The sequence below is a fragment of the Ylistrum balloti genome, unplaced genomic scaffold (genome assembly GCF_031769215.1).
Source record: "Ylistrum balloti isolate Yb309-2 unplaced genomic scaffold, AGI_CSIRO_Ybal_v1 Utg369908, whole genome shotgun sequence".
In the NCBI taxonomy this organism is placed as follows: Eukaryota; Metazoa; Mollusca; class Bivalvia; order Pectinida; family Pectinidae; genus Ylistrum; species Ylistrum balloti.
The window spans coordinates 488,322-506,719 of NW_026782032.1; the positions used below are offsets into that span (position 1 = coordinate 488,322).

At 33.3% G+C, this 18,398-nt stretch overlaps 2 protein-coding genes across 2 annotated transcripts; one reads left to right on the forward strand and one right to left on the reverse strand.

Moving 5' to 3' along the window:
* Positions 1-1,531: 1,531 nt before the first annotated feature.
* Positions 1,532-13,083, forward strand: LOC132546716 (uncharacterized). Its single transcript, XM_060210434.1, has 13 exons — positions 1,532-1,798; positions 2,097-2,262; positions 3,274-3,429; positions 4,322-4,460; positions 4,775-4,877; positions 5,041-5,136; positions 5,779-5,869; positions 7,786-7,863; positions 8,245-8,336; positions 9,602-9,701; positions 10,040-10,108; positions 10,317-10,411; positions 11,922-13,083. Exons 1-13 carry the CDS (start codon positions 1,641-1,643, stop codon positions 12,394-12,396), a joined length of 1,818 nt encoding a protein of 605 aa, XP_060066417.1. The 5' UTR covers positions 1,532-1,640; the 3' UTR covers positions 12,397-13,083.
* Positions 13,084-14,270: 1,187 nt separating this feature from the next.
* LOC132546712 (26S proteasome non-ATPase regulatory subunit 7-like) lies at positions 14,271-18,391 on the reverse strand. Its single transcript, XM_060210429.1, has 5 exons — positions 18,136-18,391; positions 16,954-17,046; positions 16,205-16,383; positions 15,713-15,804; positions 14,271-15,297 (listed from the first exon to the last, which is right to left on the reverse strand). Exons 1-5 carry the CDS (start codon positions 18,335-18,337, stop codon positions 14,841-14,843), a joined length of 1,023 nt encoding a protein of 340 aa, XP_060066412.1. The 5' UTR covers positions 18,338-18,391; the 3' UTR covers positions 14,271-14,840.
* Between the last annotated feature and the right edge of the window lie 7 nt (positions 18,392-18,398).

The window sequence follows — 18,398 nt, forward strand, 5'->3', positions numbered from 1 at the left end:
GTGATTGTTAATAAACGCAAGAATCCCCTGTGCTGATTTATTTTGCATCGGTATAATTAACAAACAGGTAACTAAGCAGCGGTGATGTAGCAGTGCTCATCATCTGTCGCCGCCCAGATACAGATGGGCGGGGATGGGCAGCATGCATGCAACCCGTTCGGTGATATGAACAATTCAGAGGCGCATACGTCATCGCCTCCGCCAGATAGTGTGTCGAATCGAATAAAAAAGTTCTTTGATGAATCTAATAAATTTTTATAATCAGTTTGTGCGCGGGATTGAAAATTCATCAACTATAACTATTCTCTTACTTATTCTTAAATTGCACATATTACAAAACAATATCACATAACATTGATTACGTTAAAAGCGATCAATGTCTTGTTTTATTTATTAACTATCCAATCCTCAATCCGGAAATCGATTTCACTTGTACTTGTATTGTGACACCGACATGTGCAGTCTGGTGTATACGTTACCATGGATATTAACATGCAGACAGAGACAGGAGACGGTGGGTGGAAGGCCATTTTTTGAAAATTAATTGATTATTCCAGGAATCCAGACCTGACTGACGTTGTGTCAGTTTTGACACATTATCAAACTCGTTTACATTGAATATACTATTTACGGTATCATATTAAAAAAAATACATTAACAACACAATGATTGTATAAGCGATAACATTTACAGGTCAACGAAAGACTAGAACGATGAGCTCGTGATATACCGGAAAGTCATCATGTTATTGGTCTGTACACGTAGAAGTGTTTTGCCTTGAAATGCCGTTGTCAGGGAAAACACTGAAACTAGTCGTTAATTCAGTATCAATTTAAAATTTAGGACAGTATAAACATGGAGGATTAATACTTAGAAGTTTTGCCAAAGCACCTTTATATTCTCGTCCATTGGTAATCAAAACTACAGTACAACTGTTATGCTGTATGTTCAGTATCCATGGCATTGATGGGGGCGTGCACGTACACGCGGAGAGATAGAAACACGTGCAGTCACGGCATAATCAATATCTGAGCTAGATAGAAATTCCAGGAACATTAAGTACCACGTGACATTCTATCAACGATATCTTCTAATATTTCAATAGGGGAGTGATGTTGTCATTGAAAACTCAGTTGTATTTATTTGTAATTATTGATAATTTACATATCTAATCCATGTCTTCGTGGACATAGGCCAAACTGATGTTTTTTTTCTAGTGCCGTGTTTCAAAACAAATCGATATGCACCACATTTAAATCATGCACGATACTTGTTTCATGCGTAATTTTTTGAAGTTAAGTGAGCCTATACTTCTAGCTGTATCTCGTGTCGTCTAGATAACAATTTGTTGTTCACTGTAAATCTTCAGAAACGTCTTTGTTTACGGTATCCAGGAAGCAGAGACAAGACAGGACTATACTCGCACATGTGTAACTGTTTACGTTCGACAGAGGACACGCCCACTTCCGGTATTACATACTCGTTTCACAGAACTACTTATGTGTTACTCAGATGTTGCATCTTCCTTATCACGGGTAACTCACGTGATATTACATTATTTGTGCAATCAAAAACTTCATAACCAGAAGTAATGCAAAACTTAGCGAACACTGAAAGCAAACGGGTACGACATAAGTGACATGGCTTCTGCAACGGGACATCATGACCAACTGAGACAATGTATTCTAGATAAGTTGGATGGAAATCCATTTTACAAAGAGACAGATGTGTTTCTGAAGTTATTATTCGAGAGATCACTTTTGAAACAAGACCAAAGGGACCACGAACAAGCTGAGAAGTAAGTTGGTTTTTCGTTATCTTGAACGGGACTAATGGAAGGGAAGTAACTCTAGATATGAATTGTATACAAGTATTACTGATAATTGTGAAAACTGGTGAATTATACCTTGGCTATCTTATTATCCACTATTTTTTTTTATAGAGGCTCAATAATATTCCGCGAAGATGACGAAGAAAATAATTCACTAAATACATGAATGAAATGATAAAAAAAAAAGAGTATAATGTATTTAATAACTAATTATTTTTATCAAAATATAAATGACATGCTTTTAAATTAAAATCTTTACTGTCAGGTGGTTATTTTGGGCCCGGCATGAATCCAAACTTCGGTGTGTGAAAGCTGGTGTTCCAATTGGTATTTTGCCAGAGGGTATTGAGGGTGAATTGGTAGATGTCAAAGTTTTCTCCAGAGGGCCTGATGATGCTATTTATGACAACAACGATCTTATCAGACGCAAGGTTTGTAACACCCGACATCATGTAATTTAATAATTTTTTATTTAATCAGATACAAGTTCTATGATTAGTTACTTCATCTTCTTCTAAGGTATCTAGTATATTGGAGAAAAAAAGAACCCATCATTACATAGATATGAAGGGATCCTGAAAGTGAGTTTTGATAGCTCAGTGGTAGTAATGTTGGCATACACAACCACATTTGAAGTTATGTGGTTGAAGTCATTCCCAACCTTAACAGTTCGTATTTCTCAGGAAGCTGAAATAGGGATAGGTATATGTGATTGTGTCGTTTGCAAGAGATTATTCCAATTACTCTTGACTGCCTGTGAGGAGCCTCCTGCATGTTGTTCAGTGAAACCTTGCCACAAAATTACCCAGGCTGTTGACAGGACAATAAACCCAGCTATTAATCCACCAATCAATAGAAGTCTGTAGAATCGAGAACCAAACTCATATTGGGTACTAACTTGGTAGTCCTTGGTGGTGTTTTTCTACATGCTCAAGTTCAGATCAACATAATTATGATATTTTGATGTTTGACCAATATAATTTACATGCATTTCAGAATTTTGAAACCCTAAGATGATGAAAGTGATAAAATTTACTTTATTTTAGTAGGACTTTTCATTTGTTGTGATGGAGCTAAAAACTTTAAAATTTCAATTTTTGTGATCAGTTCCTAGTGTCATAATTCATCCATCGAAAAATGAGAAAGAAATCTGCTGAACTAGGTCAATTTTTTTCTTTAAAGTCATCAATATGATGACTCCTTCCATCCATCTGTCCATCCGTCCGTCCATCCATCGGGACATTCTGCCATCCTTCCGTCCGTCTTCACCTGCCATCATTCTTAAATTTTGTGTTTTATTTCATTAAGTGAGAAAGAAGTCTGTTGAACAAGGTCAATATTTTTTCCTTTAAAATCAATGTAGTGATTTTATAGGCTTTCCTATAAGAACAGGTTTTGATAAAAAATCATGAAAACTTTTATCAATCACTTGATATTTGTAGGTGGCAAGAGGTAATTGCTTCCTCCACCTGACATCGGGACCAGAGACAGGTGTGTCATGTGTTCTACAGGCCATGAAAAAGTTTACAGGAGGCCTGGGTGATGATGACGACAGAGAGAGTGGAGACACTTTTGTATGGCAGAAGTATTTCACAAAGGTTAGTAGAAAATGATGAACACAAAATACTTCTATTTCTGAAACACATACATTTTTTCATTTGTATAGGAATATTAGTAATGAAAACAGAGAGGAAGATCTACCGTAAAGTCATTGAGATTTGTGGGGGATTTTTGTTGTTGTTGATTTTATGGGTCAACTGAACCTAGAAATTCATATACCGATGAATTGTTGAAATTAGTATAAGTACATATTTTTATTTATAGTTTACCATGAAATCAAGTGTCTTAGAAAAAGTTAAAAACCACATAAATTGAGTCCCACAAAAATGTGATCCTGCAGTAGTATGTACACAACATTCTTATTTATCTACTTTTGTTTAGTGAATATAAATTTTTCTTTACAAACAATGAATACTGTGTCTTTTGTTTAACAATATTGGATATTATGATATAGAGAATACATGGTCAGTGTCTTACAATGTAAGCTGTGTTTTGGCGAGGGTTAAGAAAGTGGCTCACCACTTTTGCCTTTCTGTATTCTATCTATCCAGCAACATTGATTGAAAAGCAGACTATTGAAACTTAAACAGTTTGTGTTTACCTGACATTGATGTTACGCTGAATTGTGCCTGATTACGGACATAAAAATAATTGCTCCGCGTGGAAACATAGTTCCAAACTTCATTGGATATTACAGCGATTTATGTTTATTCATCAATAAACTTGTTCATTACAACATGTAAAATCACTTATTTCGACTACTGTTAATATTTCTAATCGTAACATTTAAGTAAATTTAGAGAGTAATTCTATCAAATTACCACATATGCTAAAATACAGCTGTTTTCTGTCAATGCCAATCTTTTAAGATCAAATAACAAAATAATTTTTCCTTTTTTCTGATTATTGTTCAATATTTTGTTACATTAGTCCCTAGATGATGCATCTGTTGTCATAGCAACAAGGAAAGCCAATGGAGAGGCAGCCCATTTGAGCTGTTGTATGATTGGTGGAGAGTATGTGTTGTGCGGGGGCTCCAAAAATGTTCACATGCTTTTCAGGAGAAAAGGTAAGAAAAAAAAGTAAATGAAATAAAATTGTTTTACAGTAATTTTGTTCTGTATGTAATAGAAAACCATATTCTGATTTCATTTAATGGAAAATTTAAAGTTATGTTTCACAGAAATTTGAAAAATTTTATTTAATTTAAATCTGAAATTTCTCAATACATTTTCAATAGATAAGATTTTGTTTACAAGTGAATATTTTTTCTGTTGTTATCAGCAACTCATATATATGACAAACAAATTAAATAGCTGTTATACATATCATTAGATACAACAAAGGTTTTACATATTACTTCTATACTTAATCTTCTATAAGAGGATATCAGAAGATATGGAGAGCCTCGCTTCCGTATTGCCAGAGAGGTGTGTTCGACGATCATGGACTCCATAGATAAAATGAATCCCCAGGAGAAGGAGAGGTAAAACATTAGTTCAACATGTCTTATATCTTTTTTTATGTTGAAGTTTATAAATTTAATATTTTGTAAATTGACGTAAAAATTTTTGAATTTTGATGTTTAATGCTGAAACTTATGTAACACTTTAAACATTACTTTACATATAGATTTGTATTCTCTATAGGCTGTTGAAATTCCTGGTGACAAGTAAGTTCACTGGAGTGTTTGAGATCCTCGCACCTGACCACCAACATGTTGAAGATCTTTCTCATCTGTCTGGGTAAGCAGTGAACTTGGTGCAGAGGAATGGTCGAAGGGAGATAATTTGAAAAAAATTTGGCAGTGAAAATTCTTCCTATATCCTATTTCTGAACCTTCTCTCTATATTGATTAAAAATCAATAATTTGAACATTTGAAGTTTTTGTTACCTTCAAAATGAATAATTACAAGGATAGGATCACAAAGGTGATTATTTTACATACTTAAGTAGCAGAAATTGCCACATATTATAAATCACAGGGACTTGGCACTAATTACAGACCCCATGGTCCATATATATATGTATATATGGTTGGGAATTCACGCCAAGTCCCTGTGCAGTAAACCTTGATATATTTTAGGGTTTCTTTTTTCGTTTTACTTGGGAAAGAGGCTTTTTATCTCATTTTAGGAAGAAAATTGATCAAATGGGATGGAAATTTTAAGGAGTGAACTATTTGTTTTGGGAATCATTTCATGCATGTATTATGAAATAAATCTGACGTGGCCAATATTCTGCCATATTCAGTGTGGTAGCCACTAGCTACTTTAAGGAGATGCTTTGGCCTGTTTTTGTTTACTGTGCTTGGTATGTGATTTTTCATAAAAAGATATATTGAATCCAAAATACCAGAAGTGTGAATGATATTGCTACTGTTTCAGTCCAGAGCTACACTTTATCACATGGACACGCTGTGACCTTGACCCCTCAGGAGAAGATGTGGCAGCTGTTCCACCACACATTGGTATAGAGGTAAGGTTACATGCCCACCTATGTTTTTTCCCTATGCATCACTTTTGTAATGTTTGCTTTAGTTGTACACTGGTCTTCTGGTCTATCTGTAAACCTCTCAACAATTTAGAAATATCATAATGCTGTTGAACATTGTTAATTTGAACTCAGAAAACCTGTTTGACTTAGAGTACTTTGTCTGTCCTGGCAAAATTCTCTCATTATGTAAGTAATAAAATCTTGGAAATTCTTGAATTTCGAAAACTTGATAAACTCTGATAATTCAAAGTAAAAATCATAATAATACTCTCTAACCGAAGTTAAAAATTTAAGTCATAAATAGCACAGGCTGTCCAGCGTCCCTAAAATTCCTAAAAATTCCCAATTATTTTCAATTTTGCTAAAATTCCTAAAAAAAAATGAAAAATTTAAAGGGAATTCCTAAAAAAAGCCCTAATTTTTCACTTCAGTTCCTACTTTTTTATATTTCTTACAATTTACTGAAAATGTTTTCATTAAATTTATACTTAAAATGTATTTTAATGTAGTCTGTAGTTCTAATTCAGGGTAGACCATGAAAGGCAGTTTAACAGTGGATCTATGTACCCAGATTGTTATTGGTTGTGACTGAGTGACAGAGGTGTGATTCTTAAGGTCACAGCCAACAGCAGCTGGGACACTGAAACCCTGGAAGACACCTTTCCTGCTATTAAGGCATTGTATGTTAGTTTCTATTTTGTCAAATTTGCAACGGTAAGTCAGTTTAATGCTTTCATACTCCCTATTCTAGTTACAAAATTCCTTATTTTAGCCCTAAAATTGCCCTAAAATTTTGTAATTTTAGCCCTAATTTTTTGTCAAGAAGTGCTGGACAGCCTGATAGCACTTTGAACTTCTGATGAGGTTTTAAAAGCGACAAACTGTGTCTTGGTACATTGTTATCAAAAGACACTGTATGCTCCAGTAGCACTTTAATTTTTGAAGAAAAACATGTTCGTCTAATATTACTATAAAACAATTTCTGATTTCATAAATTTTGATTAAAAATAAAATGGTTCTTAAGTAAGCCTTTTATTAACACTTAAGCTTATGATAGTGTGATATGGAAATATGGGTAAACATACAGTCATGTGATGTACACTTATAGATTTTAATACTTTTTATAATTTCCAAGGAAAAGCACATAAAAATGACATACATTGTATTTATGTTGTATAGATATTTTCTAGTTCCCTACAACTTATTTGTTTCTAACTTTACAATCTTACCTAAATTGTATTACAGTCATTTGTCATAGGTTTTACCATAGGTCCTGCTGTACTCTGATTCAGCGCCATAATGATACATTTCATTAATGTGTAAAAGTGTCTCTCTTGGGGTTGACAGATTCAGTATTACCAATATTTAGTTTAAAAAATATTTTCATTCAATATTATAAATATTTAGAATGAACAGTGAAGCAAGATGTGGAAACATTCTTTATTTTTTTTCAATGATTAATCTCACATAACAAACGTTCATGTACAATGGATACTGGTTAATAACATGATCCATTTGTGATGGATAATGTGATAATAAACTGATCTTTTATTTGGGAATCGTGAGATGTGAATAATCGGCCATTAGGGTAGCTATGATGTTTACATATGGCATCCAGGAGTGACGAATGGCTGTTGAGTTCTTGTCCTCACTTACCTGTGATTTACCTGTGTTTTTTTAATGATAGTTGTCACAATGAAGCGATATTAAGCATTGTCCACATAGAAATAAATCACAATATCAGATGTTGATTACATGAAATATATAGGGATTAATGAGATGTTTGAAGCGAAATGTGGTATTAACTGGAAAGGGACATACACTTAATGACATTAAGTGGTTTCCAATGAATTTCCTTGTAGAACCACTAAAAGAAAAACTGTATATTTTTTCCACAGATAGCTCAAGCTTTAGGTCTAAAGACAGTTAAATACAACAGAGTAGACATCCCAGATCTGGACAAAAGGATGAAGGAGGTAAAAAAAGTTAGGATCTGTTCAGCTCCTGAATTATTTTGCATACATCTTAATTTTAAGTATACAAGTAATGATATAATGAATACCCCAGGGAAATTTAAAAAAGGTGATTTATACAACAATACAGAATAGTTATATAAGTAATACACAGTATTACAGGGCTGAGAAGTTACCAGTGATTTTTTGTGTCATTTTGTTACAAGAATTTTGAAATTAATTGAAATGTCATTAATTAAATGGGTTAACAGCATTTTACTTTGAAAACAAAACCTGAGCAAAGAAATATATATGCGAACATATTGTTGACCTTGCAGGTCAGACCTCAACTCTCTTATGCATTGGAAACACTTTCTGATAAAAACTGTAATTTTTTCCCCCCAGATACGAGGAGGTTACCAGTTTGAGGGAGAAGTGTTATATTTCCTTGACAATCAGGGGGTAGTCATGGGACTTCTAAAGAAGAAGACAGTATGGTAAGGTTATGTGAGGATTCCTTCAAACATGACCAATAAAGACAGTGAGAAAATTCTCTACCCACACTTATAACACTTTACATATTTATATATGGCATATATTGTTTCCAAAAAGTATATTGGAAACTTTTTAATTAGACGCAATCAAATTTGAGAGTTTAATTATTTTTTGGCAAATTGCATCCACAAGAATTCCTATATCAACAGTATATAGAGACTTCATTTCGTGCTATCATGTAGCGGAATAGTTTCAGCATGGATGTGCTGAATCAAGATCACCGTTTAAACTTGTATGTATGTTTATAGTGTTTATTCTGGTGATTAAAATCATCTTGTTGTTATTGTGACGATACCTAAGTAACTCACTTCGGTATCATTTTTTTGCCTACTGTGACACAAAAAAAAACAAAAAACAAAATGAAATGAGGCCAAACATCTGTGGATCACTATGGAGACCATAGATATAGAGCTGAGTAGTCTTATTCAGCCAGGCTCTTGTAGTCTATACACACTATTAAGTGAATTGAACTGTTATATGCACCTATCAATTTAACGGTGCTGACAAATGAAAACCAAAAGTGACAATTTCATAGTACTACATTTGACCAGATAGTTGGATAATGAATCAATCAAAGATGAACGAGACTGACATCCGGTAGGACTTAAACTGTGATGTAGTGAAATATGCTTTCTGCAATATTTATAAATAATAATTGATCAGGTGAAAAAATAGTTATGAAATTTCTTTCCATTTATTATATGTTTATGAAACTTGTCACAAATTTTTCGTTTTTATCTCATCAAAGGAGAAGTTCTCAGATTTGGTTCATAAATCACATATGAAATGGAAGCTCTGTTGTATTTATCAAGATAAGAAGGCACTAGAGAATTCATAAATTTGGGGTGGACGGATGGTGCACTGGGTAATGTTCTTACCATTAGCCAGGTTTTCAGGATTTCAAATCAATGATATTCCCTGCGTATGCAGGTTTCCTCCCCTAGTAATATCCTTGATATTCTTTAATCTGGGTCAAAAAGGGTGATTTATTGGTATAACTTGTTTGACAGTTGTTGTAAAAAGAATTTAGCAAATTATTTTATAACTACACATATATCTGCTGTATTTAGGGCTGTGACAGGGATATGTTTTAGTTTCATGCTTGTGTGAAAGAAAAAACCTTTTTACAAATTTATCATGAATATGCTAAACACAATCATTCAGCATGCAAACCAACTTAAGATAATGGAATGTGTTTTTGTTTCAGGTACATAATGTGCCGAGCAATCAGGGAAAAGCTACGGGCTGCATGTACCTCACTATCAAAATACAGGGAAAAATTCACCATTAGTAAAGTACTGAGAAAGGTAGCACCACTGTGAAAATGCACAAGTGATTTCATGGCCAGATTTGATTTACAGAAATGGTCTACATTTTATTTTCTGATGTCTTCTTAATAATCGTTTAAAGATATCATTTTTGTTTTGATTGTATTGATTAAATAAATCAAAATAAACAAATTTACTGATGCTAGACTAATTTTATTTATCCACGCTTCATCATAAATTTTCATTATTTAAATGGCATATTTATTGATTGATTGATTGATTGATTGATTGATTGATTGATTGATTGATTGATTTATTTATTTATTTATTTATTTATTTATTTATTTATTTATTTTTTATTTATTTATTTATTTCAGACACAGAACAGAATGCTTGAGATACAGAAATGGCTTACTTTGGATGATGAAGTTGTCATCTTTTGGAATGTAAGTGGAACAACTCACATGCTCTTGTGTTGTTTTAATTTGGATCAAGAAAACATATTTGAGTTACTCTTTGAACAAAACCATTTATCGATCAAATATACTTTTACTTTTTCATACAAAAAAGTTACAGGATTACGACAAATAATGTCTAGCTGTACCTTGTGTGTATTTATATAAATCTAATTAGACTATATAATTCCTTAAACAGAATCTTGGTGCCAAGTTCCTACGTTGGACATTACAGAAATTTGAAGAAGGAACTACGAGTATGGAAGAAGTGGCAGACAAATTCCCTGTACTTTGGTAATTATCTTTATTTGTGTGCACAATGTTTTGATTTAGAATTTTGTTATTTCCGCATTTTATTTTAGATTATTAGGCTATAGAAAGGAAAAAATTGTCGCGGACTTGATAGGGATCCCAAATTAAACATCAGAATCCATTATTAGGCTGTGTGTCATCTCTATATGTGAAAAAATTATCCAAATTTTGTTTGAAAGTACAATTCTAATAGAAAAACCCTACACCAGAGGTGTAACAAAATTTTGTTGATAGTACCCCAACACAAAGGGTATAACAAGATTATTTCTATCATTCTAACCCTTGATGGTCTTTTCTCACCTTTATTTCAATTGTAATAACCCTCTTTGGTCTCTCTTACCTCCGTAACTTTTGTAATAACCCTCTGTCATCTCTCCTACCTCTGTAACTTTTGTAATAACCCTCTGTCATCTCTCCTACCTCTATAACTTTTGTAATAACCCTCTGTCATCTTTCCTATCTTGTAACTTCTGTAATAACCTGCTTTGCTCTCTCATACCTCCATTTCTGTTTTCTATTTGTGGACTATCTTGAAAATCTTGCTTTCTCAACAACAGTGCTAGTTGAAATCAGTCTTATTAGGTCGCTGGGATGGCATCATAAGCAGATAACTGATCCATCGAGACTCTTATTTCCTTCCATAGTAAACCCATTGAACACTTCTATAAGTGATACATTTAAGATGGTATGATGTGTTTTACAATTGTTGTTAAATAACTGGTGAGGTAGGTTTATCTAAAGTACTACTGGTGAGTTAGGTTTATCATAAAGTACTTACTGGTGAGGTAGGTCTATCATAAAGTACATACTGGTGAGTTACATTTATCAGAAAGTACTTAATGGTGAGGTAGGTTTATCAGAAAGTACTTACAGGTGAGGTAGGTTTATCAGAAAGTACTTACTGGTGAGATACGTTTGTCATAAAGTGCTTACTGGTGAGGTATGTTTGTCATAAAGTACTTACTGGTCAGTAAGGATTATCGTAAAGTACTTACTGGTGTGGTATGTTTATCAGAAAGTACTAACTGGTGAGTTACATTTATCATAAAGTACTTACAGGTGAGGTAGGTTTATCAGAAAGTACTTACTGGTGAGGTAGATTTATCATAAAGTACTTACTGGTGAGGTAAGTTTATCATAAAGTACTTACTGGTGAGGTACGTTTATCATAAATTACTTACTGGTGAGGTAGGTTTATCAGAAAGTACTTACAGGTGAGGTACGTTTATCAGAAAGTACTTACTGGTGAGGTAGGTTTATCAGAAAGTACTTATATGTGAGGGACATTTATCATAAAGTACTTACTGGTGAGGTAGGTTTATCAGAAAGTACTTACTTGTGAGGTACATTTATCAGAAAGTACTTACTGGGCAGGTATGTATATCAAAGTTTAAGAGTGGTTATTTGAGGAATTAGTATATGTCTATTGTAAATATCTGAAGATTCATTTGTTGATTTAAGATGAATTAAGTAATGATTGAATTAATTCCAGGAAATCATTTCTGCAAAGTACTCAGGAATGTGACGACTATGCTGCATTGAAAAGGAAAGAAGCAGATGATGTAGATCCTTCTGAAAATCATATGACAAGTGGTAGTTCAAACTGTGGTAGTTCAAATAGTGGCAGTTCAAACTGTGGTAGTTCAAATAGTGGCAGTTCAAAAAGTGACAAACATCCAGCTGAAGTAGGGATGGATGAGTTCCCTAACTCTAATGAACATACTCAAACTATTAGTAATTCAAAAGAAACAAACAGTGAAAAAGACTCAGTTAGAGGAGGGGCAGATAACTCAGCTGGAGAAGGGGCAGATAAATCATTGGGAGGAGAGGCAGATCATTCCGAAGAACAAGATGGAACTTGTCAAATTACTAACAGATTTTCTGTTTTACAAGAGGAGGCACAGTCAGACATCGAAGACAAAATGGCAGCTATGGCACTAAACAATCATGAAAACAGCGGTCATTGATGATTGTTAACTTCTTTAGTTATTTAAACCCCAACGTGTAGTAAGTCTTTCAACAAGTTAATGTTTAAAATGTGTTAAACCATACTCAATAACATGCTCAACTATTTTATATCTATATATTTATATGTAATTGTTGAAAAAATACATATCAAAATTCTTTCCCTGTTTTGCAAGTTTTGGTAATTCTATATAAATGTTGAGAACTTGTATCACAAAATTCTTTATCGTTTTGGCAAGTTTTAGCAACAATGTGAAACCCGAAGAATGTACTTCTCAAGGATATCATGGAACAGATGCTAAGTTTCACTACTGACTAAATTTTCTATGGAAAACTCTGTTAAGTTTCCATATGTTTCGATTCAGAGAATAATTCTGCCATTAAAAGAATTGTTCATCTAAAAATTTGGTTTTTAAGAGATGCTTATTCAAGTATCAGTTATTTTTGTTTAAACTGAAGCAGCCCAATTTATGTAAAAATATTAATTTATTTAAAAATATCTATATATAACTATTAGTCTATCAGTTGATGAGATTGGACAAAAAACACCTTGGCCCATATCTGCAGTGCCTTTATATACACTTATCAGTCATATTTACTATGTATCAGGGCCCATGGCCCTTTAATTACAGAGTTCTTGCTCTTCATCAAATTTGTGTCAGGAGCATATATATTTAAATTATCTTGATTTTCCGAACTGTTTTACATATAAATCTCTAATTGATTTTATTTTTCTTTTATTTAAAGTTTTATTATTGTTTTTTTTTTACAAAATTTATCTATTACTTTTTTTCCACAATACTTACCTTTTATCATGGCAGGGTTTGTTTTGCTGCAATTTAATAATATAACATTAAAAGAAATATTTACATGGCAATTGCTGAATACTCCTTCAGTTATAATTTTTGTCCCTTAAGCAGAAATTCTCCTATTTCTGGAAGTTTTAAGAGAAGAGATTTTGTAAAATTTGAAGCATACTGTAGTCTTTAGCTTTCCCTGTTGTCTTTGATACTGTATATTTTGTATAAAATATCAATATTTATCAATTGTTGAATACAATTTTATTGTTCTCTTTGTGAAATTATTTGAATAAATAGTAACACAACATTACCTAGCTTGCATCATTTTGAGTTAAGTCTTACACCATTTTATAAGCTGACTGTACCTCCGTTGTGAAACCTTGATTTAAATTTGTAGTGCCAAAAATAAATTGCCAATGTATATCTTTCCTCATGATAATAATTTGTTGAAAAGTTAGAAAGTGAATAACAGTAATTTATTACCAAACTGGAAATATTTGTTTTATGTCACTGAACTGGCAAGTCAGTCATCCTAGTACAGCACGACAATTGGTCCAAGCTATTTTACTTGTCAGCAATCCTACTAGTGCTCTTCTTTCGTTGTGTATGTGTCAATATCATCTTGTCTTACAAGTTTTGATTTTGCAAACAGCTGCTATTTGTTTGCCAATGACACGATTATGTATCTACAATTTTCATGTCTATATCCCATCAATGGCAGTTAGACATTCCAAGAATACCAACTTCAATTAAAATTCATATTTTTTATATAATGTCGTTTGTGATGTAAAATAACTGACTTCAGTATCCTCGTGTATTTGAAAACTACATGTAAATGTATAAAATGAGGTATTTTTATGGTTTTTCAAAAAGTGCTCTTTTGTGTTGACACAATTCTATCAGTGTGTGGATTTATGTATTTATAGATTTAGAGAACCAACATATTGAATGAAATTGAACTCCACTGAAAATTTATGATTTCACAATAAAAAAGATACATATAGTATTGAAGAGGTTATTTATTTATTTTTTTTTTACAAGAACAGTTTTTTGTATAGAAAACTCATCAAAACCAATTAAGTGTACAATGTCAGATTTATTTCAATGAAGAAAATTATCAACAGAAATATATATATGATACAATCGTAAGAATGATGGTGTAGCTTGTGACAAGCTGTACATTGTCTGGGCCCAAGAAACCATGTGGAAACAGCTAATAATCTCGAACCCAAACCTTTAGTTATATGATTACTTTGGAAATTGTATTGAACATACTGTCTAACTTAAGGCATTAACAATGACTTCTGATGTACCTTTTCTGTCTGATAACAGAGTTGATTCTAAATTAGGTGTATGTTTTATTGTTTCCAACTAAGGTTTAACTATTCAAACTGAAACAATATAATACTTCTCATAGAATTTCTCTCTCCCTCTCTCTTCTGAGAAAACAACAAAACATCCAACAACCATTTGTAGGACTGCTACACATTAGGAGTGATATTTCACCTGAAATATTACAAGCAGACTCAAGTCTGTAATATCTGGCTGTTATGTATGTGTAGCCTCACCGTGTCTCTCATCATGATCAACGAGCACTTTTCATGATGAAATAGCACTATCACCTTTTGGACTAAAATTTACTTCTTTCACTTTCCACTTTTACTCTTGGTGTCCTTCTTATCTTCTGTTTTGCTCTTATCGGAGTCTTTCTTATCAGAGTCCTTCTCTTTTTCCTCCTTTTTCTTCTCCTTACTTAAGTCCTTTACCTCGCTTTTCTCTGCTTCACGATTCTGTAATTTGTTACCTATTAGATTATGTAAGGCTATCACTGACCTTATAAGGGATGCCAGATACACGACCAACATCTGATCATTGGTTTTCACGTACACAGATTTAACAAAGTCTTGAAGATTGATGTCTGGGAGTAGGTTGAACACGTCCTGAAGTTGGTATATGATCTGGTGGTTTACAGGTAACTGTTGTGATGAGACTTTCTGTAGGTAACTGTTTATGTCGGTGATATGGGAATGTAAACCCTTCAGACCCATCAGCTGATTAGTAATCCTCTGTGACAGTGAACCTACAGTTGTGTCTTTTATATCCCTGTAATATACAATTTATGACAATCAGCATTGTGTAATGACATTTTTTGTTATTGTTTATTTTCCCCTCATTGTCTTAGGAATGTCGTCTATTCTCTTCCTTGAATGTGGAAAATTGAATGGTCAAGGTCATACTCCATAGTAACTAATGGTAACAATGAATGGAAGGGTGAAATTTCTATTCATGTAGGAAATCAAGGAGGGGTGAAATTTCTATTCAGGTAAGAAATCAAGGACTCAGATATGGAGAAAACACTGCTATTTCGTAGATCAAAACTACATTATCAAGCAATATAATCCTTCGAATATGTATGATGAAGTTAATGAAACAAATAGATAAAACAACAATATTAGCTGATAGGAGTGAATGCTGGCGGGAATGTTATCTAATGTGAGCCAGTCGACAAGTATCTTGCCTGAGTAAGTGTTCCACTCCAACCTCCTCTGCTTCCTCAGCTCCAATCTCACTTGGCACATGATCAAATGTCTTGGATGTTGGTGTACCATCCTACAATGTTAGAATTTATAATACTTGATATAAAAGTCAATATAAAAGTCAATACAAAAGCTGATGGAGAACAACCCAACTTCACAAGGTTTTTGGCATTCTGCATGCATTCTTAGAGTAGGAAGTGTTGGACGACCTTTTTCTAGATTGTACTGTGTAGATGAATTATACTTTTACTACTGTCTACTTTGTGGAGTATGTGTTCCCAAAGGTTAAGCAGTTAATGCATGTTTAAATTTCCACTAAAAATCTACTTACATACAAGATATCTAAATATCTTACACTCTATGACCTCTGACAGCACTGGCCATTTTTTCCTTGGGGTCATTCATAAAAGGTAAAACCATTGTTTACAAAACCAACTAAGAAATGCTAAATTTTGTACTAGAATAACTCTTACATCATGAACTTCTTCTACTGATATGTAGGCCTCTGTTGGAAGACCGAGATCTTTTGGCTTGGCATCGATGACGACAAGAACAGAATTTGGGCAGTATCTCCTGATCAACTCGTTGATGGCTACATCATTTTGGTGAAGTTTTGGGCCAGTGTGGTACCATCCAACAACCTTCTCTCGTGCTGAAATTATATAACAGCTAATTAAGATATACAGGTAGATATAAAATATGGTGGACAACCAGTATTCACCTGAACTTGACATCAGTTTCTGTACACATTTGTATATCTTATTATCATGACTTTATTATTGTTTGATAAAAGTTTACATGAAATAACTGACCTAACACTAAATTCCGTAAATTTTGTAGGATTTTTCCAGGTGAGTCCAGAACAACAATTCCAAAATGTTGATGAGTAGCAATACTAAGATATAGGGGTTATTCAAAATTTGAGCGAGTCTCGCAGGAAAAGCAGGAGTACAGGACTCAAAATGCAAGTCCAAAAAGTCAGTGTTAATGTCTATGATTAATCCTGATAAAAAACTGAAACTTTATTTTGCTATTAATTAAATCTTAATATGATTATGGATGCTATTTCGGTAAAGAAATAAAAACAATAACATATTGGTCGGTGAAATAGCACTGTATTATTATTTGCGTTGGCCATTTCAAATGTAGAGTTTTTCTTTCTTTTGGCAAGTCTTTGCTATCACTTCTAAAAAAACAAATTCAAATAAGATATTGATCTTACCATTGACTTTCTTGAACATGCCATACATGCTCTCCAAGTAGTCGTGATCCAGGAACCACACATTTTTGTCCTTGTCATCTTCATCAAATGGCACTGTAAATACAATCAAATTAATTAAATGCAAATATGAATATAAACAATGGTGAAAATCTAAATTCCAGAATAAAATTTTAACAGCAAAACAACTGCATAACAAGTTAGATATCATGAAATAAGGTTCTTTATTGAGCAACATTTAATTTTTTTTCAAAGAATGGATGCTCCCTCTGAAAGTTGAGACTGTCTGGATTTTGAGATTTCTTTTTGTTGTATTTCACAACTAATCAGGGTTATTCATTATTATTTACATCTTTTGTTTGAGCAGGTTTTGTGTTTTTTAAGAATTTCAATGATGTTTTGCCTTTGGAAATCTTAACTTTTTAGGAAGCTTAAAAAACCATGATGTATATGAAAAAGATGCAAACAGGAGTTGGATATAATAACCAGAACTTTCCATGAATTCTGATACTTTATATCATTCTTATGTCAGTGTTGGTCTGTTTGAGGATATTTTCTGCAGTTATGATAAAATCAAAACAGAAATCTGAGAACGACATGAAAGCCCCTGCATTCCCCTCACATACCGACATGTATCACGGAAGTTTACACAGGCATATATTACAAACATTGGCCAATAAATAATGGCAGAAGGGAATCCCAAAGGCAGAACACTCAAAAAAATGTTGTAGAAGCTTAGGGATGTGACTCCATCTAAATTAAAATTTGGCCAGGATTCACACTTGTAACCCTTTATTATGAATTCACATACAAAATTGATAAAAATGTGGTAAAGTGTATCTATTTCTTTGCAGGGGCATTAGAAAAACGAAAACAAAAGACTTTATACCCGTCACTCATAGGTTCAAAACTAAGAACTTAAGATAGAAATCCGCTGCTTTTGTCCAAGGTAGTCCATATGTTTTTTATTATCTATCCGCGATTTTATTTTCGTCGTGATCAAGGTAATAAAATCGCGGAATAATGTCAAAACCCATCGGACTTCTGTCTAAGGATGAATGACTTGCAAAACTAGACTTCAAGTCTACAGTAATGAATATAACTTTCTCTCAAAATACATCTACAGAAAAGCAAAATGTGTTGCTTGTAAAGCTGAATAAATAAAGTGCGAAAACAATTAGATACCTGCAAAACTATTTGAAACGTCAAGAACTCCTTGTCTGTTCGAACCAAGAAGAACACCAACGACTCGTTTTACATTTCCAACTTTGCCCATCCGATTAAAGTGGTCTACTACGCTTAGCAGGACCAGCGGATGGACAACCACCTTTGATATCTTTGCTGGATCTGTAGGCGGCATTGTGGTGGCTACAGTTGCCTTCTTCATGTGTAACCGGTCAGTTTGGCTTCGCTGTTGATGACTCTTCAACTTTCCGACAATGGCGTGA

Bases quoted from the DNA above. Each gene is read 5' to 3' on its own strand.
- LOC132546712 (XM_060210429.1), bottom strand. From the start codon at position 18,337: ATGAAGAAGGCAACTGTAGCCACCACAATGCCGCCTACAGATCCAGCA. The intron at 16,384-16,953 runs GTAAGATCAATA...ATATAATTTCAG, and splicing joins CATGTTCAAGAAAGTCAATG to CACGAGAGAAGGTTGTTGGA. The intron at 15,298-15,712 runs GCAAGATACTTG...TGTATATTACAG, and splicing joins GGAGTGGAACACTTACTCAG to GGATATAAAAGACACAACTG.
- LOC132546716 (XM_060210434.1), top strand. From the start codon at position 1,641: ATGGCTTCTGCAACGGGACATCATGACCAACTGAGACAATGTATTCTA. The intron at 1,799-2,096 runs GTAAGTTGGTTT...CTTTACTGTCAG, and splicing joins GACCACGAACAAGCTGAGAA to GTGGTTATTTTGGGCCCGGC. The intron at 10,109-10,316 runs GTAAGTGGAACA...TTCCTTAAACAG, and splicing joins AAGTTGTCATCTTTTGGAAT to AATCTTGGTGCCAAGTTCCT.